The following is a 26,959-nucleotide window of genomic DNA, read 5'->3' as shown; positions in this document are numbered from 1 at the left end:
CAGGCTGGACACAAATCCATCTCAACAATGCTGGCCTTGAGGAAGGTACTGTCAGAATACGATGTTTTCAGAAAATAGGTAACACCATGTGGGTAATAATTATATCTGGAAAGATGTGACACTGTGAGCTTGCTTGCTTGTGTTTCAGGGTGATTTTGTGTGGGTGGACTCTGGCATCGGGGTGCCGATTGGGGCAGAGGTCAAGCTGACAGACTCTGGCCAGCTCCAACTGATTGACGATGAAGGGAAGGTGAGTTTCCCTGTGATGTCACTGAAATCTTGAGTACTCTATTATACTTTGTTGTATGGCGAATAGTTGAAATAGATGATTTACAAGCTCACAACATGTCGCATTGCAGTGCGTTGTGAGCTTGTATCTGCTATTTTCGCTATAAAAAAAAATCAGGTTGAAAGTGACCCTTTAGGGTCTGTTTTCACACTTAAATGAACACTCAGTATTGTGATGCTTATCATACTGTACATACAGGTACACAAAGTCAACAAGCAGCTGCAGGATGTCATGCGACCCATGCACCCCACCTCTGTGCATGGCGTGGACGACATGATCCGACTGGGCGACCTCAACGAGGCAGGTCTGCTCAGGAACCTCCTGGTTCGACACAAAGAGGGCATCATCTATGTACGTTCCTCTCTCTCCGGCTTCATTTCATGTTTTGCTGCCTTGACGAGAGGGGTGCAACAGTTAATCTGTCAAACTAATCGATATATTCGATAATAATTTTGGGACATTTTAACTTTAATCTTAGCAAAAATAGCAGATCTACAACTTCTACAAGCTGGCGTTGCACGTAGATTGGCTATTTTCGCTATTTTCGGGCGACACTGTTGTATGACACAGTATTACATTATCAGACTAATCAATTCAGTCAATGATAAAGAAAATCAATTTGATAATTTTTTTTGTTATTAAGAAAAGCCAAAACATGCTTATCGATTAATTGAAAAAGTTATTGATAAAACAATAGCTAAGAAAATAATCGATATACGCTGCAGTCACAACGTCAGTTAAACCGCACTTTTTTGTGTCATCCTTTTGGCCAATATGTGCAATTAGATGTTTGTACTGTACATATTTTGATGTCAATAAACCAACCAACCAAGCCCTACTTGACGAACCGCTTAGTTGTTTTTATGGTGTCCGTAACTTAACTGTTCGTCTATCTCTTTCATTTCTCTCAATTGGCCCCCTTGTCTTTGGACTTTACCCTGCAGTTTATCACATTGCTGTTTGTCTCCATAGAGACGAATGGGCCTCTGTTGAAAGAGAGAGTCCCGCTGTTCCTCTGCTGCCGCGTCAAAAAGCACGCCAGTGTGTCGCTGGTTATGAATCGGGCCATTTTGACAGGAAAACGCTGGGGGCAAAGTTTCATTGGGTGCACATATTCTGTTCATTGTTGGGGCAGATATTCAATTTATTGTTCGTAACTAACCCGTATGGGAATTTTTAAATCCGATGTGTGTAGTGCGCTAGCGAATCAGAATGCAGGATGACCCCACAGGGGGCCTTGAACAAGCAGGGGGGGGCTTGTTTTGATTCTGTGCTCATAATGTAATTACTTGTTTATTTATGGACTCGTCGGCGTACACACAGACACACGCTTGTCAGCAGTGCTGTTTGTTGTGACAGATAAACATCCCTCTCTGTGTCCAGACCTACACAGGCTCCATTCTGGTGGCGGTCAACCCTTACCAGCTGCTGCCCATCTACACTGCAGAGCAGGTGCACCTGTACACGGACCGTCGGCTGGGCGAGCTGCCCCCGCATGTGTTCTCCATAGCCGACAGCTGCTTCTTTAACATGCGCCGCCACAAGAAGGACCAGTGCTGTGTCATCAGGTCCTGCTCTTGTCTACTACAGTAGCAGGGCCCACAAGGATGTTTAGATGCTATAGTGCTGCAAAACAACAGTGCCATGAATGTTCAATGTCTTTCTTTATGCTATGAAAGGATTTTGGACGGTTGCATTTTAATCGTGCCAGCTCTTTGTTAAAATATACTTTAGGGAGCATGTATGGGAGGATATTAGATTATCATTTATTTTTTGGGGGTTATACGTTTCACTAACTACAGTAACAGTCAGACCCAAATGTGTACCACAATTGTTTAATATCAATATTCGATTACGAATATTGAGTTATTTAATATACTGTGACCTGACTTCTGTGTAAAATATGTTTCTTTCCCAGTGGAGAGTCGGGAGCAGGAAAGACTGAAAGTACCAAGCTGATGCTGCAGTTCCTGGCTGCTGTGAGTGGCCAGCGCTCCTGGATAGAGCAGCAGATTCTGGAAGCAAACCCCATCTTAGAGGGTAGGCCTACACACTCAACACCACTGTGAATCACATAGACTAGAGGAAGATGATGTGCATGATATGTGGTTGCTAAAGCATAAGTTATACTTAAAACGGCAATAACTCATTTTCAATTGTTTTGTCATAAAATGCCCTTGTTGAAAATACATTTTACCTTTTCTTGCAGCCTTTGGCAACGCCAAAACCATCCGCAATGATAACTCCAGTCGCTTTGGGAAGTACATTGACATCAACTTCACGAAGGGCGGGGCCATCGACGGGGCCCGCATCGAGCAGTACCTGCTGGAGAAGTCCCGCGTTTGTCGTCAGGTAGAAAAGTGGCCTTGCATTACAATTTATTTACTCTGGAATGTGATTATTAATATGCTTCACATTAAGCTTGCATAGGATGATGAGTGATATGGAGATATTTTATATTGTGCATGTGCAGGCACCCGAGGAAAGAAACTACCACATCTTTTACTGCATGCTGATGGGCATGTCGGCTGAGCAGAAAAAGATTCTTTCTCTGGGGAACGCAGCTCAATACAACTATCTCACCATGGTACAACACAAACACTTTAACAAAGGAATTGAACACAAAGCCATATCCTAAAACTGATAGATTATAAATGTATACACAAGAGGAATTGTTAAATAAAGTCAAGCGATTGCTTTGTCAGGGTAACTGCACCAGCTGTGAGGGGCGTGATGACATCAAGGAATACGCCCACTTCCGCTCGGCGCTGAAGATCCTGATGTTTACAGAGAATGATTCCTGGGAGATCTCCAAACTGCTCGCTGCTATCCTTCACCTGGGCAATGTGGACTTTGAGGGTCAGTATCTGTACAGCTAAATACATGAATATGTGCTCCAAACCTGGGGTGACGGGGCTTTTCTTTTCTCTCTCCACCCTCTAGAATGCACTACCCAACCATATCCCTACTCAGTTCCTTCAACCTCCCCCCCGGCCCCCACACACACATGTAAACCGACTTTGAGTACTTAGAAAAGTGCATTTCAGGTATTATTATAGTGTATAATAGTGGCTCTCAAACGTTTTCATGCCAAGGAAACCCCAAATTGATATGTCTTTGGCCACGGACCCCCATCTGAAAAGCTTTTGTGCCAAGGGACCTCATAAAGGAAGATTTGTGTTTTTTTGTTGTGATTATTTCTAAATGATTCAATATTTTCCAAATTTTTCGAAAGCAGCCAAAATATCAAATATGATTCAAGTGTTTAAACTGTTCCTCATTTTGGTGGGGGGCCCCTGGAACCGCCTCAAGGATCCCTGGACTTTTAGAACCACTGATCTATAATAGTTTCTTTATACTCCATAGTTCTTAACTTATTTTGTATGCACAATTCCAGGCACCATTGTAAATAACCTGGAGGGCTGTGGCGTTCTCGAATCAACCCATTTCAACATGGCAAGCCAACTTTTGGAGGTATCCTACAACATAAGAGTTCTTACTATGCTATTATTCCAGAGTTTAGATGAGAAGGCATGATTTAATTGTTCTGCTTTTCTCAGGTGGATCCCAAGGAGTTTGAGAAGAATCTGACCAACCGTTCCTTCTTGACCACCAGGGAGAGTGTGACCAAAGCTCTGACCTCTGCTCAGGCCCTGGACGGCAGGGATGCCTTTGTCAAAGTAACAATGATGCTTGATGCTTGAAAAAAAAACATAGAAATGAAACATAGTAGCTATGTATTGTAGAGTGCCACATTTATTACATCTCTTTATTTCTGTATGAACGATTATGTGGGTACATGAACAGCTAGTGTTTCTCCTATGCACCTTAGGGTATTTCACAAGAAAAAGTTACAAAGTTGTTGTACAAGTTACAAAATGTTTCAATTAATATATTTTTTTGCGATTTCCTCTCTCTCTCGCTCTCTCTCTCTATATCTATATCTATATCTATATTTTTTTCAATCTCTGTCTATATTTATTTCTGTGTGATCATTGTACAGGCCATCTATGGAAGGCTTTTCATCTGGGTGGTGGAAAAGATCAATGCTGCTGTCTTCAAACCCCTTCCTGAAGACTCCAAAGAGGTCCGACATTCAATAGGCTTGCTGGACATCTTCGGCTTTGAGAACTTTGACAAGAACAGGTCTGAACGGTTCACCAAATGTTATATTTCAAGTCTGTTACCCACTCTTCAGAGCTGAGTAGGGTGTTAATAGATAATCGATGATAAAAATGTTTTGATAGTTTAATAAAATAATCTATTAATAAGCAATCCCTAGTATTATGGGCATGTGATGTCATTATAGGCGAAACGTTCAATAAAGTTAAAATAGCTAATCTACAAGCTCACAACGTGTCACCATGCAACGCGTTAAGAACTTGTAGATCAGCTTTTTAAACTATTTTTGCACGACACCATTGCTCGATGAAGTACAAAATAACGCTTAAAGTGGTTAATTTGTTATGCAATTATATTTTTTTACAATATTGAAAACGTGTCTCTCGATTATTCGATTAATCGAAAAAGTAATCAATAGAATAATCGCTAAGAAAATTATTGATAGTAATGCCCTTAGTTGTAAGTTTAGTGGAATCTTGTGTGTGACCGTGTGCTGGGCTGTTTTGCAGCTTTGAGCAGCTGTGCATCAACTACGCCAACGAGCAGTTGCAGCAGTTTTTCGTGCGGCACGTTTTCAAGCTGGAGCAAGAGGAGTACACACGCGAAAACATTGTGTGGAAACGCATCGACTACAACGACAACCAACGTACGCTGGATGTGCTGGCCAACAAGCCTCTCAACATGCTGGCCCTGATCGATGAGGAGAGCAACTTCCCAAAGGTTACCAGCCTCTCTTGGATGTTTCAAAGCCAGCCTATAAAACATATTTTACATTTAGGGGTGCAACTGTTATAAACTAATTGATTTAATCAATTGTAAAAAGAAATATTGAATTTAATAAAATTATATTTTGTATTTTTTGTATTTTAAATACAGTAGCGAAGTAATAGCAAAAGTAGCAGATCTACAAACGTGTGAATTACATTTGAGGGTAGATTTTCCCTTTAAGCCTAATTATATTCCATCAAATGACCATATCGTGCAAATGATATACAATATATTCAAGTGCAGAAAGTAAAGGAGCTTAGGAATGTCTTCTTTTGTGTGTCTGTAGGGTACAGACGTCACCATGATGCACAAGATGAACCAGGTCCATGGGAAAGGCAACGTTTACATCCCCCCAAAAAACAACTATGAGACACAGTTTGGAATTCATCACTTTGCTGGAGTGGTCTACTACGAATCAAAAGGTAGTTGGAAAGAAAAGAAAAAACCTTGAAAGAGACAGAGCGAGTCACAATTGTTGAGGCTCACATGATGTCCTGGTTTGTCTTCTGACCCCCTCTCGTCTCCCCTTGCGGCTCAGGCTTCCTTGAGAAGAACCGTGACGCACTCAGCTCTGACCTGATACAGCTGGTGGAGACGTCCGACAACAAGCTGCTCAAGCAGATCTTTCATGACGTACTCTCCTCCAGCGTGGTGAAGAGCAGCGCCAACCCCAAGATGTTCATCACCACCCCAAAGAGCTCCATGCGAGTCAGTGGAGACTTTTCACACACAGGCTCATTCATAAGCACTGCTCTGTGCTCTTTAGTTTTATGCTAAATTGCATCATACTGTTATTTTTTTTTAAATAAACAAGGCTTAAAAGAACAAGTGAAAATCACAGATTTGCAATTGTTTCTGATATATATTTAGGGGTGCAACAGTTAATCGAACTAATTTAATCTATTAAAAATTATCGATAATCTAATTAAATAATCTAATCTAATTTAATAAAATGGTATTTTTTTAAATTAAATGTATCCATATTTTGGGCATGACATTAGAGGCATCGCAAGCACTAGCTTTCCCAACAGTGTGCACAGTGATAGATTGTGTTGTGTTTCTGTTTGTGCTGTAGCAAATGGTTGACGCTAAGAAGCGCGTGCCAACGCTGGCTGGCCAGTTCCGCCAGTCCCTGGACGCTCTGATGAAGACCCTGTCAGCATGCCAGCCTTACTTTGTTCGTTGCATCAAACCCAATGATTTCAAGAAGCCCATGGTAAGGATTAAGGCAACACCAAACCAAACCAAAACCACAAGCTCCCCTGTGTTTGACAAATTGTGTTTATGGGCAGTTGCCTCATATCCCAAAATTAGAATGTCACAATTTATATCTAACACAGGGTTCAAATGATCTTTTTGTCTTTGGTGTCAGCTGTTTGACAGGGAGCTGTGCTTGCGTCAGCTGCGTTACTCTGGGATGATGGAGACCATCCGGATAAGGAAGGCCGGCTATCCCATCCGCTACACCTTCGACGAGTTCCTGGAACGTTACCGGGTCCTGCTGAACACCTCCCTCTGCGATCCCAAAACAGTGAGTCAGGGGGGCTCATGCTTTCACATTCTTCCTTTAATCTCTCGCCATGGCTTGCACACAGTGACCGTCCTTTCATCCCAACAGGAGACAAAGGAGCGATGCTGTGAAAGCATCTGTGAGAGCTTGCTCCTCGGGGAGGGCGACTGGAAAACCGGCAAGACCAAGATATTTCTAAAGGTGCTGCCTGATGTTTGTGTGCACATTTGTCTTTTTGATACTTATCTTTATCAAAATATCATATGTGGCAAATTTAAATTAATGCATGTTTTTATGTTTTTCTATTTACTCTTAGGACTTACATGACACCATGCTGGAACTGGAACGAATGAAAGAACTGAACAAGAAAGCACTTTTGATACAGAGAGTCCTGAGAGGCTACAAGTTCAGGTATGAGACAACGCTGCTTAACCACTTAAACCCTATATACCACTTAAAACCATATATCCCACAGGGCTCTCTACTTGGCCCCCCTCCTCTTTTCCCCTCTACACCAGATCACTTCGCCGAAAATAGCCGATCTACAAGCAGTGGATTGGCTGTTTTCGATGAATGTTTGCCTATTATGAGTATGACATGCCCAGAAATGGGTCGCTAGGGTTCTTATGGTTAAAGCCATGTTGTACTTTGGTAGAAGCTTGGGTTGTACAGCTACCTGGACAGGATATAACTCCAAATATTGTTTATCATCTTTAGCTGTTACTTTTGTGCTATGTGGGTGAAAAATATAGAAGTAGTGATTCCATTCACTCTCATTGTATGGAGGAACAGGTCTCAACAGCTTCACTCACCTTACCCTGGGATTGGTGATATGTTCACAGAATACACTTCAACATAAACATTCATTTATGTGTAAAAGTGTGATTTTGAGGCCTGCGTGAATGGAGCACAGAAGAAATAGATAAAGATGATCTACAATATTATATGTAGAAGATATATAATCACTATATACTGTATCATGCCCAAGCCAAGGTTCAAGCCAAAGTTCAACATGACATTAATACAAGCTGAGTGTCCTTGAATCATATGGCTTGTCCACTGAAGTCTACATGTTTGATGCCCCTTGCAGGAGAATATTCCTGAGGAAAAAGGCAGCTGCCGTTGTTATTCAGAAAAACTGGAGGGGCCACCGTGGCAGAAAGCTCTACAGAGTGGTGGGTCATCAATGTCCATTTAAATGCACACTTTTACAGTACTGCGAGTGTGACTTGCATTAAACATTGACCTATTACATCTATGAATCCATCTTACAGGTCCAGCTGGGCTTTAATCGACTGCAAGCAACGGTCCGCTCTCGCCAGCTCAAGTACCAGTACGAGAGGGAACGGGAAGCCATTATGGTGCTGCAGACCCGCGCCAGAGCGTTCCTGGCCAGGAAGGAATGGATGCGCAAGAGACACGCCGTCATCCTCCTGCAAGCACACACCAGGGGTGCTCTGGCCAGAAGGGCCGTCAAAAAGTTGAAAAGAGATGTATGTTTCAGTTAACGTGACTGTATCCAGTATTAGCGTTTTCCTACTTTGTTTTTCTTTTTCCTGGCCTGTTCATTCATAAAGCTTATTGTCCAGAGGAATGTGAGGAGATACCCGCCCAGTGGTTAGAGCTTTTGACTGGATGTTAATTGGTTCCTTAGATACAGTAGTTGAGAAAATCGGGGTATCCGTATCCCCAACTTCTCTGCTGCTGCTTCTAACTTAGTCCCAGGTAGCCAGACGATCAAAGATCTCTGCCTACGCATGCGTCTGGCAATATCTAAATTCAATGTAGGGGCTAAAACTGAGTGGAAACATTGCAGAACCAATAAAAAGCCTTTAGGGTGGTCCATCCTATTGGGACACTATACCAGAATTGGTTTTCAAAGCAGTGGGCTTAGGTTTGTTAGAGGAGATTCTTGCCGATGTGCTAGCTAGCCCATACATTGAACTTAGATTTCCCCAGACATATTGGTAGGCAGAGATCTCTGATCATCTGGCTACGCAAGACTACGTCTAACTGACCTTTTGTATGCTATTACTTCTAGATGTATCTCTCTGCTAAAGAGAAAATAGAAGAGGAGTTGCTGATTTTAGAGCGACAGAGACGCCTCGAGGAGGTGCTGAGGCAAAAGAAAGAGATGGAGGCCATCAGCCAGGCAGAGAACATTACTGATCAGGAGATGGTGGACGACATCTTTGGCTTCCTTCCCAGTATGGTTGGAGGGCAGGAGGGTCAAGCACCAACAGGATTTGAGGTGAGATACAGTAGCTGCAAGACTGATGTTTCAAGTGGTTAAATGCTTGATATTCCACCATCACAACATAATAACTTCGTCCATTTCAGGATTTGGAGGGTAGAAGGATGATCGCTGAAGACGTGGACCTGGATGACCTCCCCATGGCGGATGACCTTCCAGAGGACGACTATGATGATCTGGACGAGTACACCTTCTCCAAATTTGCCTCCATGGAATTTCAGGGTGCAGCCAGCCCCAACCACATCCGTCAGAGGCTCAGACAGCCCCTCCTCTACCATGAGGATGAGGGAGATGTCAAGGTATGACTCCTTCAGTAATTTTCCCCAGCCACATGGCAGGGTATCAGCTCTGTGTATAACTGTAGTCCCGGGTTTCCAGAAGGTGGCATACCAGCTTCCTGTTCCGGTTCAGTATCCCATAGCTTTTTTTGTTTGGCTCAGCAGAAGATTTGAACGGGAAACACAAATAGCACCTTTACAGGATGCGTGTGTGCCACCTTCTGGAAACCACTGGGACTACAGCTATGCACAGAGCCTATTGCTATCCCTCTGTCTGTGTGTATGTCTTTCAGTCTGTCTTTGAAGAAAATGACTACAGGTAGGCAGGGTTTTCATTAAACTTGTTGGGAATGATCAGTAGATTAACTTTTGGGCCTCAAAGGTAAAGGTCAGGATCAAAATTACATAATTGGCCTTATCTCAGTCATTCAATCAGTGTCAAAAATGTCAATGTAAAAAACAAGTGTATACATTGTGTCTTCACCAGGCATCGCTTACAGTCTGGTGGATCATTCTGAGGTTCATGGGAGACCTTCCTGAGCCCAAGAAGCAGGTCCAGGCGAGGGGTCCCTCCATGGCCGACCGCTCTCTCCCAAAGGAACTGGTGTCCAGAAAGGACAGGCGTTTCAGTCACATGGTTGGCCTGGACCAGGTGTGTACACTGGAGACCCTAGTTTTATTCATCTATGCAAAGTAAAATCCCCAGTGTTCGTTTTACTCTGAAAATTTTAAATGAACACTTTGGTTGTGTTAAATTGTGTTAAATGAACACAACCAAATGGTTATATTCGTACACTCCCAGAGTTACAAATGGATAAATTAGCATTCACGTCATTTTCGCCCTGATGAAGACCTTCCAAGGTCGAAACATGTTGGCTGTTGCCTTTTAATAAATAAAGGCTGTTCCGCCTTTTTACGCCTGAGAGCCAGAATCGTCTGTTGTTTTTTCACATGGATAAATTAACATTTAGGATTTTGCAGTGCTGCAGTTCTGATTATCATACAAGTTCTGATAATCAAAACCCTCAAACTGTGAAAACAATTTATTTCGTAGAGGGTGCTGAGGAATAAGAAAGACGCGAACGTCCCTGCAGTCTCCGAGGAGGCCCCGCGAAGCAGAAAGGGCTCCACATTCACAGACATGCTGTCGAAAAGCAGGAAGGGTTCTGCCATGCCGGAGGAGGTGATTCTAAACCGCAAGGCCTCCGCCGCCCCGGATGCCAACGTTCGGAGCCGCAAATCCTCCATGTTCTCTGACCTGCTGAGCAGGAACAAAAAAGCAGGCAGCATTCAAGAAAACGGAATCCCAGAATCCCCATCTCGAGTCAGGAAGCCCTCTATGATCCCAGAAGAGGTGAGACCAAGCTAACAAATACAACGCAATGGCATATCTTATTTTAACGCAACCTTTTCTCCCCAGCAAACCACCTTATCCTCAGATTTCCCCCCAATCATTTGCCTTTTATGATCTCGTCCTTTTGTGTATTGTATAATTGCCTTTCAACCAGCTCAGTGGCCTTGTGGTTAGATTGCACGCCCTGAGACTGAGAGGTTTGAGTTCAATCCCCAGGCCGAGTCATCCCACAGACTATAAAAATGGTACCCAATGCCTCACTGCTTGGCACTCAGCATCAACTTACCATCGTTTGCTGTCCACATTTCAGCACCACTCCCCTGATCAACTTGCTGTTGTTGATGGTATTTCTTTCAGTCAGATGACCATACGGAGGTGTCCAAACCGCCCACCTTGCAGACCGTGAGTGAAGACAGCGACACCATGATCGGAGAGGGACCCACCCTGGATAGGCCCATGACGTCTCTCGAAAAACTCCACATCATTGTGAGCTACGCCATCGTCAGGCGAGACCTCAGGTAACAGAAAAAATATGATGTGTGTTCACTCCTTTTGGCTTTTCATTTCTTTGATGGATTTATGTATTGTTGATCATCAGTCATATAATCTGGAAACCACAACAATTTAAGACAGCAGATTTCAAGAAAGAGGGTTGTGTAGTGTGAACTGCACAGCAATCTAATCATATCATCAACCTGATCTCTCCCTCTAGAGATGAGATTTACTGTCAGATCTGCAAGCAGCTGCAGGAGAACAGCAATCGCAATAGCTACTCCCGTGGTTGGATCCTCCTGTCGCTCTGTCTGGGTATCTTCCCTCCCACTGAGCGCTTCATAACGGTAAACATGCCACGTAATAGCAGCCATGCTAAGCCACTGATTCAGGATCAGATAGCTGTCAGTTTGATCATCACTGTTTGTCTGCTGACTTTGCAGTATCTCCAAAGCTTCCTTCGTTCGGGTCCTGTGGGCTACGGTCCCTACTGTTCTGAAAGGCTGCGGCGCACGGTAATGAATGGAGTGCGAGGGGAGCCTCCCAGCTGGTTAGAGCTACAGGTAAATGTGATTCACACAAAGTGCTCCTGAAGAGTCGCCATTGATATCTCTGAATGTCTCGTAGCAACCTTACCATGTCGATATTCAACCACTTAAAAGGCTGCAACTATCGATTATTTTCTTAGCAATTTTTCAATTGAGTTTTTTATATTGTTTTGTATCAACAAGTCTATTTTTTTTATTATCAGCCTGATTAGCCACTTAAGCCATATTTTATCCTTCGTCCTATCGTAGCCGAAAATAGCCGATCTACAAGCTCACAATGCATCGCAGTGTTATGAGCTTGTAGTATGCAATTTACGGTATGTTTTTTAATAGATTATTTCATTAAAACCGTTTCTTTAAAAAAATATATAAAATCAATTAGTTCGATTAACAGTTGTTGCATCTCTTGTAGCAATCTTACCGTGTCGATATGTAATGATGTGTCTTATTGATTCATGCCAGGCAACCAAGACCAAGAAACCCATGACTTTGTCTGTGACTCTAATGGACGGCCGCACCATCAGCTTGTCTGCTGACTCTGCGTCCACCTCCAGAGAAATCTCCCAGGTTCTCTCTCAGAAGGTCAAACTCAAAGACAACTTTGGCTTTTCCCTTTACGTGGCCTTGTATGAAAAGGTAAGCAACCGTAGCCATTGGCATGAATGGATAACATGAAATCACCATTGGCCTCACACCTCACAACCAAAATGAATGGGCAGGTGTTAAACTTGAGCCCCTTTAAGCCGTAGTTCTGGCATAATGATGCAGTCAAGAGAAACACGTGGGTCCAGTAGGTCAGTGGTTCACAAACAGTTTCATGTCAAGGACCCCCACATTTTTATGTATTTGGCCACGGACCCCAAACTGAAAATATTATATGTCAGGAATGGCCATAACTAAGAGAATATGTGTATAGTTAAAACATTTCAAAATTATTCGATACGATGTGATGCGTTGTGAGCTTTTTTGAAACAGTATAAAATAGGGTCAAAGTGGTTAAAGTGTTCCTCATTTTGCTGGGGACACCCTGGATCAGCCTCAAGGACCCCTGGGGGTCTCCAGACCCCACTTTGAGAACCACTGCAGTAGCTTAACCATTTTTCTCTCTCGTCTTCCTTCGAAGGTGTGGGCTCTGGGCAGCGGTCGGGAGCATGTGATGGATGCCATCTCCCAGTGTGAGCAGGAGGTGAAGAGGAAAGGTGGGCAGGAGCAACACGCTCCCTGGCGTCTGTATTACCGCAAGGAGATCTTCACCCCCTGGCACGACTGCAAAGAAGACAGCATCAGCACAGACCTCATCTACAAGCAGGTCATACGCGGGCTCAAGTTTGGAGAGTACCGGATTGAAAAGGTGGGTTTGAGCGTGGGGTTCAGGGCGTCACTATATGGCTATTTTGTACAACTTGAGAGACAAACATTTCATTCATTTCCAGCCATTCACTGGAGGTGTCTGTCAACCTCTCTGGGGGCATTTCTTTCAATGTTCCTCTGTCTAGTGGTAGAAGAAGTACTCTGATTTTAAAAAGTCGCAATACCACCATATCAAAACTATTCTGTTACAAGTAAAAGACCTATATTAAAAAATGTACTTGAGTAAAAGTACAAAAGCATTAGCATCAAAATTTACTTGCCAAGCAAAAGTTTCACAATTTGTATTTATATATTTATTTATTTTAGTTACTTATTTGACCTAAGTAACTAGTAAATAAAGCTGTCAAATAATTGTAGTGGAGTAAAAAATACAATATTTGCCTCTGAGATAGAGGAGAAGTATAGTATAAGTATTGAACATTGAAAATGCTCAACTAAAGTAAAAGTACCTCACAACTGTCCTGTACTTGAGTGAATGTACTTACTTTCCGTCTCTGTCACACAGGAGAACGATCTTATTGAACTTGCTGCAAAACACTTGTATGTCCAACACGGTTCAGACGGCGGCCCGGAAAACGTGAAGGCGGTCGTTCAAGAGTGCATCAGCACCTCTCTGCTGGACGCCAAGTCTGAGGCCAAATGGCTGCAGATGGTCAGCACTGCTCATGCTGAGGTCAGTTACTGTACATAGATGTCCCACTTTAACCACCTGAACCCTAGTGTCCCTATTCTGGGCAAGTCATAATAGGAAAACATTGGGCAAAAATAGGTGAACAGTCAGTGAAAATAGGTGAGCATTTGGTGAACATTAGCCGAAAATAGCTAATCTTCAAGCTCACAACGTGATGCATTATGAGCTTGTAGATCGGCTATTGTCAGCGAACAGATTTGGTGGAGAGGGATAAAAGGAGGGGACCAAGTATAGACCCCTGGGGGACCCCAGTCAACGAAGTATATAGGGTTTAAGTGGGAACTTATTAAACTGTTGATGGGCATTTCTTATTGACGGTTGTCATAGTCCACAGAAACAATGTTCACGATTTCCCCTTTGTCTATTTCGGACTTCCTCTGTGTTCCTACAATTCCCACAATGCTTTTCATGGGCAAGAATCGTAACCATTACATGGTTACTACTATTTTCAGTACTTGCACTCTCGTATGACAAAGTAGGGCATTCATTTACGAAAAAACATACAAAGTTGAAATATGAAATTCTACCGACAGCGACGATATAGAGATAATGTTGGAAATTGTGATTGTGTCCCTTTATCCAGTTACACCCTATAATATGTTGTCCCACAGGAGTCTAACCTTTTTCCCTCTACACCAAATCTCTTAGTTGAAAATAGCCAATCTTCACGTTGTGATGCATTTGTGAGCTTATAGATAGCCTATTTTCGCTGAATGCTCGCCTATTATGACATGCCCAGAATAGGGATGCTAGGGTAGGTCAACGATGACTGTGTAGGTCATTCCAATACGTGTCCAGCATCTTTTAGAAAAACAAAACAAAATTAATGCATTGTTCTTTGTATTTGTTACCTCACACAAGGGTTCATATGTCAGTTCAAGGCAGAAGGCATCGTCTGTTAAGGCAGAGGTTGTTGACTACACTCGTCAGAAGTGGCCCATGTTCTTCTCCCGGTTCTTTGAGGTTGCAAAGCTTTCAGGTAAGTCTCAGATTTTTTCATATTCCATCCTGATTGGCTAAGATTGGCTTCCAAAGTTTGCAGGAGTGCTTCGTTTTGAACAAAATGCCTCAAATCATGAACACAGTGTGCGAGTTCCGTGAAAATTCGCACACACATTCCCACTAGGCCGAGGAAGAAATGCCACTTGAAAATGTTCAAATCAGCCTCATGGTGGCACTATAACAGGCCGATTCGTGTTTTTACCTATAACTACACTGATCTGTGTAAAACTTTGTATGTGCACTCCCTGGAGGCCAAGAAAAAAACCTTTTCCCTGCATTGTTCACATCTGCCTTTTATAGCGCCACCAGGAGGCTGACTTAAGTAAAAAGAAAAAAATGATATTACTCAAATTACGCAAATCGGTACACATGATCTCTATAGTCAAGTGATCAAGACGGATCCGTCTGATTTTTCATATTCCATCCTGATTGGCGAATTCCGAACATTGCTGGCCCACAATAACCTACCTGACCTGGTGGAGACCTGTGCACCGAGGAGCACTTTTTCGAGTTAGAAATGTTTGGTTATCTGTGGTAATTTTTCAAGATAACAGTATAAATATTTGTATACTTAGCAAATATAGTAAAAAATATCAACAAGGCCTTTAACAATGTAGGTGACAGTTATCTACATGTGCCAGCTTAGCAGTGTGATCCGAGCTATTTTCATTTTCATTTAATATAAGCAAGTCAGCCGTGCCATAAAATGCAGTCTGAGAGTATCAATGCAGAGTAAAGTGGAGTTGTAAGTTTGTGCCAAAGTTCCCATAAGCACTTCTATTAGGTCAAAGTTAAATTGCCTTAATTACTAATTAAGTCAATTATAATGTATAACTAAGGTCAATCAGCTATAGTCCCGTGTAATTCTGATTATATACATTAGTACATGACTTATCTTATAACAAAGGAAGAACAGAATGTGTTTAAAGGCTGTTATGGGCTGGGTGTTCACATTCAGGATTCAAAACAATTTAATATTGAGGAAGCCACTGAGATAATAAAACATTTTAATATAGAAAGCAATGCTGACACTTCTGTATTTTGTGTATGCCCTCTGAATATTTTAACCACATATGCCGTATATCAGTGGCAAGAATCATAGATTCATGCATTCAAATTAACTTGTCCAGATTTGTGCCATATTTAATTATTTTGATCAATGTAAAAGATAAAAATTGTTTCATGTTAAATTAGACATTTTCAGTGTGTAGGTGGAGCACTGCGGGAATAAAAACGTCCTTAATCTGAGATGAGGCCCGGCTGGTTTCATTCTGATCTGAAAGTAGTTCTAAACATAGCCTGAAACCAGGTTATGACTCAAGTTACAACAGAATGTCTAGAACTCATAATTCCACTAGAAGACTTATTTACCTTTTGATCAGTAATATACAATGTTATTTATAGGTACAGTATATCACTGGGTGTAAAACTCAAGGAAGGTAGAGAATTAGACAGTACTTAGCAGTGTCTCTTAATTTCCTGGTTTTCAGTTTCAATGCCATTTACTACATACTGTATAACCAACAGGGTGAATCCCATTTACTAAATAGGTCCTTAAACTGCTTTAAGACTGGATACTTCCCAAAACAGGTTTAAAATGTCCACATAATGAATGTCAGCCAGACGTAATGACAACTGGCTAATATTGACAACGCTATGAAAAGATGTAGCCACAGGTCTATAAACTAGTCTGCCTTGATATCCATAAAAATATCCAATGGTGTTCATGTTTTTGTATGTATCACGTGTGTTGTTGCTACCTATTAAACAGGCTGAAGAAATCTCTTACCTCCATAAAGCATTAGCAAATTTATAATTAAAGACCTCATTATCTCCAAGCTCTTAGATCCTCCACTTTAGGAAACACTAATTAATTTGAACATTCAAAGAAATAGCATTTCACAGATGTATAGATTGTCAGAGTCCCTGATATGCCGTGCTAACCAACCATCCAATTATAGCACCACCTTTCCAACTGCATAATTACACGCTCTGTTTGTAATCTTAGTCTTTATATGTCATCATTGTCCTAAAAGTAATGACAAGTGATGATACAGCTTGCATGCCTCTTACATACACCCACACTATGGGGCCCTTCAGAGACAATGATTAATTAAAGCTTCCCCACCCCTCAGGCCGAGTCCAGAGTATAAAGATAGAACGCCTCAGCCGTGGGTGGATGACTGGGCCTTTATCGGACATTTATGTTGCAATCAAGTTTCCCCTCTGGGCTGCCTTAAAGGATACACGTATACAACAGGAAGGGAACCCTTATCTCCTATCAGGAATACATCTCCAGTTTCCCCATGAGGCATGGCTTATTGGGTCTTGTTTACTCAACGGATATTTATTTAACAGGTCCTCCTCTGGCCAAAAACAAATTCATTGCGGCCATTAACTGGACTGGCATCACATTCCTGGACGAGAGAGAGAGGAGACTGCTGGAGCTCTCCTACCCAGAAGTCACTGGGGTCAACACCATGAGGTACGTAAAACTTTGGAAGAGTTGTTACTGCATGTGAGGATATTGTAGCATATTATACTTGATTATATCTCCCAGAAATAGCACATCTACAAGCAACATCGTTGTGTGGCACCGTTATATGATGAAGTACTATGAAGTATAAAATATGACCAAAGGGGTTAATATCTCTGCTCACTCGCCAGGGAGGGGAAAGCCTTCGCCCAGAGTGTCTCCCTCCTGACTCTGAAAGGTGACTTCGTCCTCGGCGGGGCCATGGCCGAAGGCCTGGCCGAGCTGGTGCACATGTTCCTGTGCGGGCTGAGAGAGCGCTCGCAGTACGCCGTGGCCTTAAAGGAAGTCAGCAGGCAAGGTCAGACCACCGGAGAAGCATCGTAGAAGGGGGAAACTCTGTTGGGGATTTATAATGTATTTATACTGGGAGGACATATACTTTAATACGATACATGTTTTTGCTCTCACATGGCCTACACAGCTGAATCCATTAACTTTGTATGTTTTGTTAGAGCCGCGCTGGCTGCTCTCTGAGCTTCATTGGTCGTTTTTCTCTTTCTGCAGATGACCCCACGTTCCTGAGCTTTAAGAAAGCAGATCTCATCATCCTCATCAAAGATGATGAATATTCCCCCGAACGAGGCTGGATAAAGGGCAAAAATGACCGCACGGGGAAGATCGGTGCCATACCCAGCGAGGCCGTTTTAGTCTTGCCCACCCTCAGTAAACCCACCAATGAAGTCATGGTACGTACAGAGAGGTTGCTGCGGCATCACATAGCTATTTGCAGAATAATTTTTGTGAAGACATTTTGTGTGGAGGGAACAAAGGTGGGGGTCAAGGATAGACCGCTGAACGACCCCAGTCAATGAAGTATATAGGATTTAAGTGATTAAATATGGTATGTGCCTCTCTGTTTCAGAGCCTGATCAACCTGTCTCCTGACCAGAGGAAGAACATCATACAAACCTCCCAGAGGGAAACAGGCACCATGGAAAGAGTGGCCCCCGTTACATTGAAGGAGTTCTCACTCGAGAACTTCAGGTACCTGGATAGATTACCTCTGTTTTGCCAAATGGAAATACTGGAGTATCATATCAAGCTATGTCATTTTGCCAGAGCAATATTATTACAGCCCCCACATGAAATGTGAGCCCTAGTCATTTCTGTCTGTCCACAGCATTTTTAATTAGTAAAGCTTTGGGGCGACCTGATAGCCGAGTGGTTAGTGCGTATACCTCATGTGCCTTAATGCCTGACATGACTGACAGCGAGTCCCTGGTTCGATTCCTGGCCGGCTGAACCGTTTGCTGCATGTCTCCCCTGCATGTTTCCCTAGTCTTTCTGTGTTTCTTGTCTCTCTATACTGTACATGTCAAAGGCTAAACAAAGTCTAGTTAAGCCTGATTTATACTTAGGTGCGCACTGTGTCACACACTGAAAATAGTCGAATTACAAGCTCATTTGTAGATCTGCTATTTTTAGTGCACGACACAGCACACAACCATGTACAAATCAAGCATAAGCTGAGAGCAATCTATGCTGTGTGTATGACTCTCTGTCTGCAAATGTGCCCACATGGTGCTGTAATGTGACTCAGCTAGGCACACCTCTAGGTTGCCTTGTTCTGTATCGCTAAAAGCAGCAATGTGGTCTTGTCGCCTGACCCAACAGGCAGCCCACCAAGGATGTGAACAGACAGGTGATTTCCAAGAACGCAGCTCCTGAGAGGCTGTGGGTTCACTCCAGAGAGCCGCTCCGACAGCCGCTGCTTAAGAGACTACAGACCAGCTCGGATCTAACTCACAAAGCCTGTCAGGCCTTCACTGATATCCTCTGCATATGAACATTATTACTTTTTGATGTTTTTATAGGTAGATGATAAATGTTCTACTCATCCATATAGTTTAATTAACATTCCTATATGTTTTAAATGATTGTGCAATGCTTACAAAGTCAGAATAGTTTTAATTCCGTGACTGCCGTGTACCAATCCTGAAGTATATGGGAGATTACCCCACCAAGCAGATGCAGAGCTCTCTGGAGCTCACAGACCAGATCTTTGGGCCGGCCACTCAGGATAAGATGCTCAGAGACGAGATCTACTGCCAGATCATGAAGCAGATGACCAGCAATAACAACCGGTACGCTGGCACTATGTGATACACTGTCAATTGTAGTTCACTTAAAATATTCATATTATCTTATGGAATCGGTCATTGTACAGTAGATTAAGAGAAATCAGATTGGACCTTTTGTATGTTGAGGAAGTGGACTTTGGTTGAAATTCACTGTGTGGAGGAAAAGGTATTTGGCCAATGTCACAGCACAAAGACAAGAAAAACACACTTTCCTCTTATTGAAAGGTGATCAGAGCTGTATTGTAGTGTTTAAGTCCGAAGTGAGTCACAATAGCATTTGACTTGACTTGGACTACTAGACTGTGACTTGGAGATTCTTTCACTTGGACTTGAACTTGGACTTTCGAACAGTCAGAGTGCAAATTTTATGAATGAATCATCAATACATTCAGAAAGTTCAGCTATTGTGTACTATAATTATTCTAGAGGCTACTACAAGAATTAACTTACTGTATGGTAAATGGTATTATCCGAACAACAATTTAATGGGAAATTATGTATTTTTATTTAATGGAAATGTTGTACTTTTGTACTTTAGAACGGTGCATTTATTTTCTCATGTACCACGTAAGCGACTGTATTTTGCACTGGCGATTGGCTGGCTTGGACATGGACTTGGACTTGAGACTTGGGCCTCGACTTTGGCTTGAGGCAAGATGACTTTGACTTGGGAACTGCAGATTTATGGCTTTCTTTTGACTTGTAATTGACTATAACACTGGATTTAGTAGCAGACTGTAGTGCATGTTGGAAAGAAGCCATCCACTCCCCTTCAATTATTTATGTTTACTGTACAGACAGTGGGACAAAAGGTTGAGAGGGACACAAATGGGGCCGACACAAAAGAAAAAGGTTGAATTTTCTAAGCCAACAGGGGGTGCATGTTGTAACAGAAGCACAGGGGGGGGGGGGGGGGCACAATATTCATTCAGTATGAAGACTCCAGCGATGTCCTACTCCAGCTCATTAACACACCACACACATGTTGAACATATAATCTCTGTCCCTCCAACAGGTTCAGCATGGAGCAGGGCTGGCAGCTGTTGTGGCTGTGTTGCGGACTCTTCCCGCCAAGCCAGGCGCTTCTCAAGCACACTCAGCACTTCCTCGAGTCACGCCGCCGAGAGCCAATGGCCTCCGACTGCCTGCAGCGGCTGCAAGGCTCACTGAGGTATACAAAGCAACACAGACGCACAAACACACAGAGAGTCCTATTGTGTCACCCAGGCCTGCACACATAGCAGTTAATTTCAGAGCGGTGCATCATGTGAGGGGGGGTTTCTCCACAACATCAGTGAATGATCGATGGAGCAGCACATGCTGCACGAGCACGTCAGCAGCGGTGACGGTGCACTCTTCCCTCTCACCACAGCACCACGGCTGCTGAAATAACTCACCGCCATGACTCATGGCCGTGATGATTTATTGTGTTTTCAGAAGTCACTTTGCATAACAGTGCAGTGTCAAGTTTTGCTCAAACTAATTTAGAGAAATACACAAGTTAACGCAGTTCAGGTGCATTAATGGTATGATCTGTCTAAAACTGTGGTGTCTCTTAGGATGGAGCCCAGGAAACTGCCGCCACACCAGGTGGAGGTGGATGCCATCAAACTGAACAGCACCCAGATCTTCCACAAAATTCACTTCCCCAACGACACAGATGAGGTACAGTCACGACGTCATGAAATCAAGTTTCAGGGCAGCTGCCAGGTCAAATACACTTCCAAGTACTGGCAAAAAGTCCCCTTAAAGAGATTGTGCCGTTTGCTTGTTCTTATGGTATCGCGTCCCTCCTAAGATCTTCGAGGTGGCCACCAGCACCAGGATCAGAGATCTCATCCAGACCATCGCCAAGAAACTCGATCTGGCTTCAGCAGACGGCTACAGCATCTTTGTCAAAACACCAGACAAGGTCATCCATTAATCATCATCATCTTGTGATTCAAGACGTTTTTTTCACAGTTCATAGCCTTGGAGCTGGATCATAATGTTAATGCCATCCTGGGTTGTAAACAATTTTGCCATTGTGCTCCATGTAGGTTCTGAGTCTGAATGATCCAGACTACTTCTTTGATAGTCTGAGACAGATCACTGACTGGTCGCAGAGAGCCAAGAGGGGTAAAGATGGTGAGATTAGAATGATCTAACTGGGGTGCCATTGTTACTCACCACGGCTCGGAGCGCTGACCTTTAACAAACGTGTGTGCGTGTGTGTGCGCGAGTGTGCGTGTGCGTGTGCGTGCGTGTGCGTGCGTGCGTGTGTGTGTGTGTGTGTGTGTGTGTGTGTGTGTGTCCACAGGTGTGGCAGTAAGCGCGCCTTCTTACATCGTATACTTCATGAGGAAGCTGTGGTTGAATGTTTTCCCTGGAAGAGATCTGGAGGCTGATCTAATCTTCCATTACCCTCAGGTACACACTCAGTTTATCAGTGAAGTCACATTGTCTTACAGTACAAGGTTTAAAGGTTCTATGACATTCATTTTCACTTTTTTTATGTTTTTTTGGGGGTTTTATGACCTCAATTACACCAAAAAAAACGGAACTTTGAACATTCAGTGGATTTTCTGTGGTCTGGGCTTTTCTGAATAATTAGGCTGAAAAGTAATCTGAGCTTGGCCCTTCGACAGTGAGGTCACAGCCGATTAATCCCGCCCACTATCCTCCTCGCCCCTCCCCTCCCCTATCCTTTGCGGAGCAGAGGCGATGATTGACAGGCAAAATCCCTCACCAGCGACACCGGCAGGCAAAGATTTCTTTTTCATTGCAGTTGAAAAGGGTTTAGAAATGTGAGAGAAAAACACCTGCCATGGATCAATGGAGTGGATGTTTTGTTAAAACTTTCTGTACACATTTGAAGGACCATGACAAAGACTTTTAATGTGTGGTAAAACTGAACGTCATGAAACCTTTAAGAACAGTGTGAGTAAAGTTTTTTCCTTTGGTACATGGCAAACACCTTTTTTAATTATTATTTTGAATACGTGTAACGTATACTTTGTTGAAAAAGTGTTACATTGCATGACAAGAATTGAAAATATTTGTTTTTAATTGAAAATGCATTAAGTGACAAAACATAAATTAGCCTTAAAGGCCCAAATGCATGGTCTAAACTTTAACAAATGGATAGCCCCAACAACAAAATCATTAACAGGAATGGAGACAGTTGATTTACTGAGTTTTAACAGGACTAACAGTAAACAACACAAAGATTAGTTTTGAACCTTATTTTGTGTATTTTGGTGCTGTAATAGTTAATTACTCCACTTAAGTTTAAGTTGGTCATATTTGTGAACAGTGTAGTAAAACAGATTTTGATTTATGATGATGATTTGACAATGTATGTTAATTTAACCCTCATTCATAGCCTTTAAGTCAGTGGTTCTCAAAGTGGGGTCGAGGGACCCTCAGTGTTCCTTGAGGGGGTTCCAAATGGACCCTTATACAGGTTTGTAACTCTGATAGTTATGGGTCCTTGGAATTAAAACGTTTGAGATTCACTGACATAAGTTGTTTCTTCATCTCACATCTGTGTTCACCAGGAGCTGCCTAAGTACCTAAGAGGCTATCACATCTGCTCCAAGGAGGACATGGTCAAACTGGGCGCCCTGCTCTTCAGGATCAAGTCCAACAACGACAAGAACCAGTTTGTCATGATTCCCAAGATACTGAAGGAGCTGGTCCCCAACGACCAGCTGAAAGCCATGTCTGAGAACGAGTGGAAGAAGGTAAAGATTCAATGGGCCTGATCAGACATGATGCGTTTTAAGACCTGGAGGGCCACCTTTTGTTATTGTTATGAATGTGAGTGAAGCTTTTTACTTAGGGGAAGTGCCCTGGGTTAGGGTTGCACCACACATCATTGCTGTTTTTTTCCCCCAACTGTCTAATCAGATGAGTTGAGATGAATAAAATGTTGAGAAACTGCATGGTCTATTTCCCACCTAAAATGGTGCACAGTATAGGTGAAATAGATATAGTTTCCAGACAAGCTGCCATCGTTCTTTAAGCACAGCGACTTGACAGGTGATTATCTGGTTGCTTCGCAACATCTTGAATTAAAATTGGCTTAAGGGAGGACAAAATTGGACCCCTGCAGTTCTAAATTGCCATCTGCGCCATCGGTGTTGTCAAACCTCAATGTCGTCATGGTGTCAGGCGCAAACAAATCAGTCAGCTCCATATATGGGCACAAATGGGGGCATGCCCATATATGGGCATATACTGATGACATCAATGATCTCCATGGGCATAAAGGGATAAGGACTGACAGATACAGAGATCTCCATATATGAGCATATTGGTCGGATCAGCGGTGCGACGTAGGTGTGAGAGCCGAACATCTAGTTAAGAGAAAAGGGCATTATGGGTATTTTTCTTTGTAATGAGCTGCCTCTGTGTATCAGGCAATACAAGTCTCAATCTAAACTGTCCTATAAAAACAGTGTGAAAACACTGTTATGGAAAAAGCTACATGCTAGTCATGCACTTTAATTTGTGTTTGTATGGTTTAATGTTAGGAATTTTAGGCAGTTTTCAGTGGTTTTGTATTTTGTGAGTTCATGTGTCACGTGCGTAATTTAATTGTGCTATGTAATTTATTGGTGCTCTGTAAGTTTATTTGGCTATTTATTTTTTATCTATGTTGCAGAACCACATTGGGAACAAGTCTTTCATTATGCTTTTATGTGTTCAGCCTGGGTTTAAGTTATATTGTGATTACTTGTATTTCTTTTACCAAACTTAAATCAAATCAAATCAAAGGGTGCTGCAAACTGCTCTGCTTTGCAGACTGCACAAACAAAGGCAGCGTGACGCATCCTGCATTTTGCAGCCTACAGAACATGTCCTGTCCGATCGGGCTTTATAAGCCAAATTCATGCTTCGTCGCACAACGCATTATGAGTTTGTAGGTCTGCTATTTGCAACGCGAGGCAGCGTTGAAAGACTAAGTAGAAATCGGGCTTGTTTTGTCTCCCTGACAAATTTTACATTCAGCAGGATCCTTTGATTTGCATATATGAACAACAACAGCAACTTTCCATCCTTTGTTTTCGGGCTCAAGTCAATGACTGCACTGTAGGCTATGGGTCAGAAGTTCACTCAAAGTAATAAGAATGCTCTTTATGAGATGAGAACATTATACACTACAAAAGCGGATGTTGAATACTAATGTTTCCGATTTCTATATTTATTTCCGAAATAGCATTTTTGTGACAACATTTCTATATATTCATTCCCAGAACATTGTTGCCGCTTATAACAAACAGCCTGACATGACGGTTGAGGAAACCATGGTCGCATTTTTGAAGGTGGTTTGTCGGTGGCCAACGTTTGGCTGTGCATTCTTTGAAGTAAAGGTAAGGCCTGATTTATATTTAGTTGTGCACAGGTGAATTGCACGATAAATTGCAGGTCTACAAGCTCAATACGCATCACAGCATGACACGTTGTGAGCTTGTAGATTTGCTATTTTCAGTGCAAGACACAATGCGCACCAAGTATAAATCATACATAAGGACCAAGATGAGTACACCATCTGTCTCTTTGTCTATCTCTCTCTCTCGCTCTCGCTCTCTCTCTCTCTCTCTCTCTCTCTCTCTCTCTCTAATACATAAACATTTATGACGACTGATTTTCTTCTTCGGCAGCAAACTTCAGACCCTAAGTTCCCCGACATTGTACGAATCTCTATCGGCAAGCAAGGATTCACAGTCATCCACCCTAAGACCAAGGTAAGAGCTTCCCATATTCTATTCAACATCCTAATGGATATGTTTTCATTATGAGTAATAATAGAGGGCAGACATGATGCATGGCTCCTAGGCATCATGCTAGTGCATGGGGTCAAATTCCTGCCTACTACCATGAAGAATGGTGTTTGATTCATGTCAAAGTGAAGAAAGTATGCACAGCTTCTTTTTCTCCTGCAGGAGGTGTTGGCCACTCACCCCTTCAACCGCATTGCTAACTGGTGCAGTGGCAGCACCTACTTCCATATGACGGTGGGCAATTTAGTCCAAGGGAACAAATTCCTCTGCGAAACGTCACTGGTAAGAAATTTACATTTTCTACTGAATTTGTCAAGCAGGGTTTGAATTTTAGAGGGGACTGTTCTGTTAAATTATGTTCTTAATTTCTCTCTGTCTTCATTTAAAAAGGGCTACAAGATGGATGACCTCATAACATCCTATGTCAACATGTTCCTCAAGGAGAGGAAAACCGGGGCCCAGCGCGTCAACATTTGAGCCTCAGATTAAATAGCATGAACATATAAGTATACTGAAATACTGTAATTGGACTATAAACAAGCCTGGACCAGCCTAGGCTATAGCTCCAACTGCAAAGGCTTGCAAACTTGAAAAAGAGTTAATATATATTTTCTAGAACGGGTCCTTTAATACATCACATGAAAAGGGATAAAGATTTGCCCACGGTCATAGATATTGCCCGCTGCTCCATCTCTGTGACTCACAGTGTCTCAACTCATTAAATCAGTCCACCTCCTATGCTCATTTACGCAACCGTTTCCAATAACCTTTAATCAGGCACCCTTCTGCTTCTGTAGTCTCGCGGGCGTTCCTCTAATCTCGCTCCACTCCGAATGGAGGTCTGCAGAAACTCTCATTGCAAACAGTGGATATGGAATGAATTTGTTTTGATTTAAAGGATACTTATATGCACTGCACAGTACATAATGTATGATGTGATATTATTCTTGCGTTTTCTTAAAACAATTGTGGGTCTTTTACTAACACGATAAGCCCTATAAGGCTAAGGTTCTCCAAAAGATGTAGCCTAATGAGTATTGGCTCTACCGGACTTAAAACAATGAAATAGGTCGATATTCTTTGGAAATGTTATTTTACATGATGACTGTATTTAATGAGGAATTCATTGTTGAGACATGATTAATTCTTTGCTTGTCAATGCTGAAAAATAAAGCCTTTTCTCAGTTGATTCCTTTTGGGGAACTCTGATCATTTAGTAACATGAGGAGTTGATCAAAATCTTCAGCAGACAGAAAAAAATAAGTGTTTTTTTAATCAGCCTTCACATCAGTTGGATGTGAATAACATATTTATTTATGATGACAGGCGGTCACGCCACACCATGTTTTTGCTGCGGGGCGATGAGATGCACAAATCAGACAAAGAAGCATAAAGACTGATCGAAATGAGCCGATCTACAAGCTCACAACGTGTCGCAGCCCGTGGCTATGTGGCTGATAGAGCTTGTAGATTTCAGTGCGCGACACCCGCGACCAACTACGCATAACTCAGGCGTAACAAAAGTGGGGGCCCATCCCAATTAGTAGCTGGCAATAGATTAACAGAGCAGTGTGATCTCCACAGCTCTGCCTGCATAGTGGTTCCATTGAACGGCTACAGATTACCATTTGCATATCGATGTTTCATCCCGCAGTGGAGAGACAGGAAAGAAGTGTCCAAAACACACAGCTGGGACCTCCGCGTATGAAAGAAATATTATCCTCTGTCTGACACCCCCCCCACCACACACACACACACACACACACACACACACACACACACACACACACACACACACACACACACACACACACACACACACACACACACACACACACCCCACATCTGTCTCATGGCTATGTGGCTGATTATTTTGGGCATTCCAATTCAAGATG

At 42.6% G+C, this 26,959-nt stretch overlaps 1 protein-coding gene across 1 annotated transcript; it reads left to right on the top strand.

Annotated features, from left to right (window-relative positions):
- The first annotated feature begins 505 nt into the window (after positions 1 to 505).
- myo7ba (myosin VIIBa) lies at positions 506 to 26,031 on the top strand. The gene is made up of 45 exons (XM_084067830.1): positions 506 to 640; positions 1,673 to 1,857; positions 2,208 to 2,329; positions 2,499 to 2,641; positions 2,763 to 2,876; positions 2,995 to 3,148; positions 3,687 to 3,763; positions 3,850 to 3,969; positions 4,293 to 4,435; positions 4,921 to 5,131; positions 5,466 to 5,601; positions 5,718 to 5,887; positions 6,255 to 6,395; positions 6,552 to 6,710; positions 6,798 to 6,890; positions 7,006 to 7,100; positions 7,780 to 7,864; positions 7,964 to 8,182; positions 8,731 to 8,940; positions 9,030 to 9,242; positions 9,709 to 9,873; positions 10,276 to 10,575; positions 10,933 to 11,093; positions 11,288 to 11,414; positions 11,511 to 11,630; positions 12,078 to 12,251; positions 12,739 to 12,966; positions 13,492 to 13,659; positions 14,539 to 14,656; positions 17,038 to 17,164; positions 17,347 to 17,513; positions 17,720 to 17,901; positions 18,078 to 18,199; positions 18,830 to 18,995; positions 19,157 to 19,299; positions 20,312 to 20,467; positions 20,856 to 20,961; positions 21,095 to 21,208; positions 21,336 to 21,423; positions 21,605 to 21,705; positions 22,836 to 23,021; positions 24,537 to 24,653; positions 24,945 to 25,028; positions 25,227 to 25,346; positions 25,455 to 26,031. Exons 1-45 carry the CDS (start codon positions 521 to 523, stop codon positions 25,539 to 25,541), a joined length of 6,537 nt encoding a protein of 2,178 aa, XP_083923956.1. The 5' UTR covers positions 506 to 520; the 3' UTR covers positions 25,542 to 26,031.
- The last annotated feature ends 928 nt before the right edge of the window (positions 26,032 to 26,959 follow it).

This window comes from Gymnoscopelus microlampas (genome assembly GCF_963454915.1).
Source record: "Gymnoscopelus microlampas genome assembly, chromosome: 9".
In the NCBI taxonomy this organism is placed as follows: Eukaryota; Metazoa; Chordata; class Actinopteri; order Myctophiformes; family Myctophidae; genus Gymnoscopelus; species Gymnoscopelus microlampas.
The sequence above is the reverse complement of the archived record's forward strand: the minus strand, read 5'-3'. Positions and strand labels throughout refer to the sequence as shown.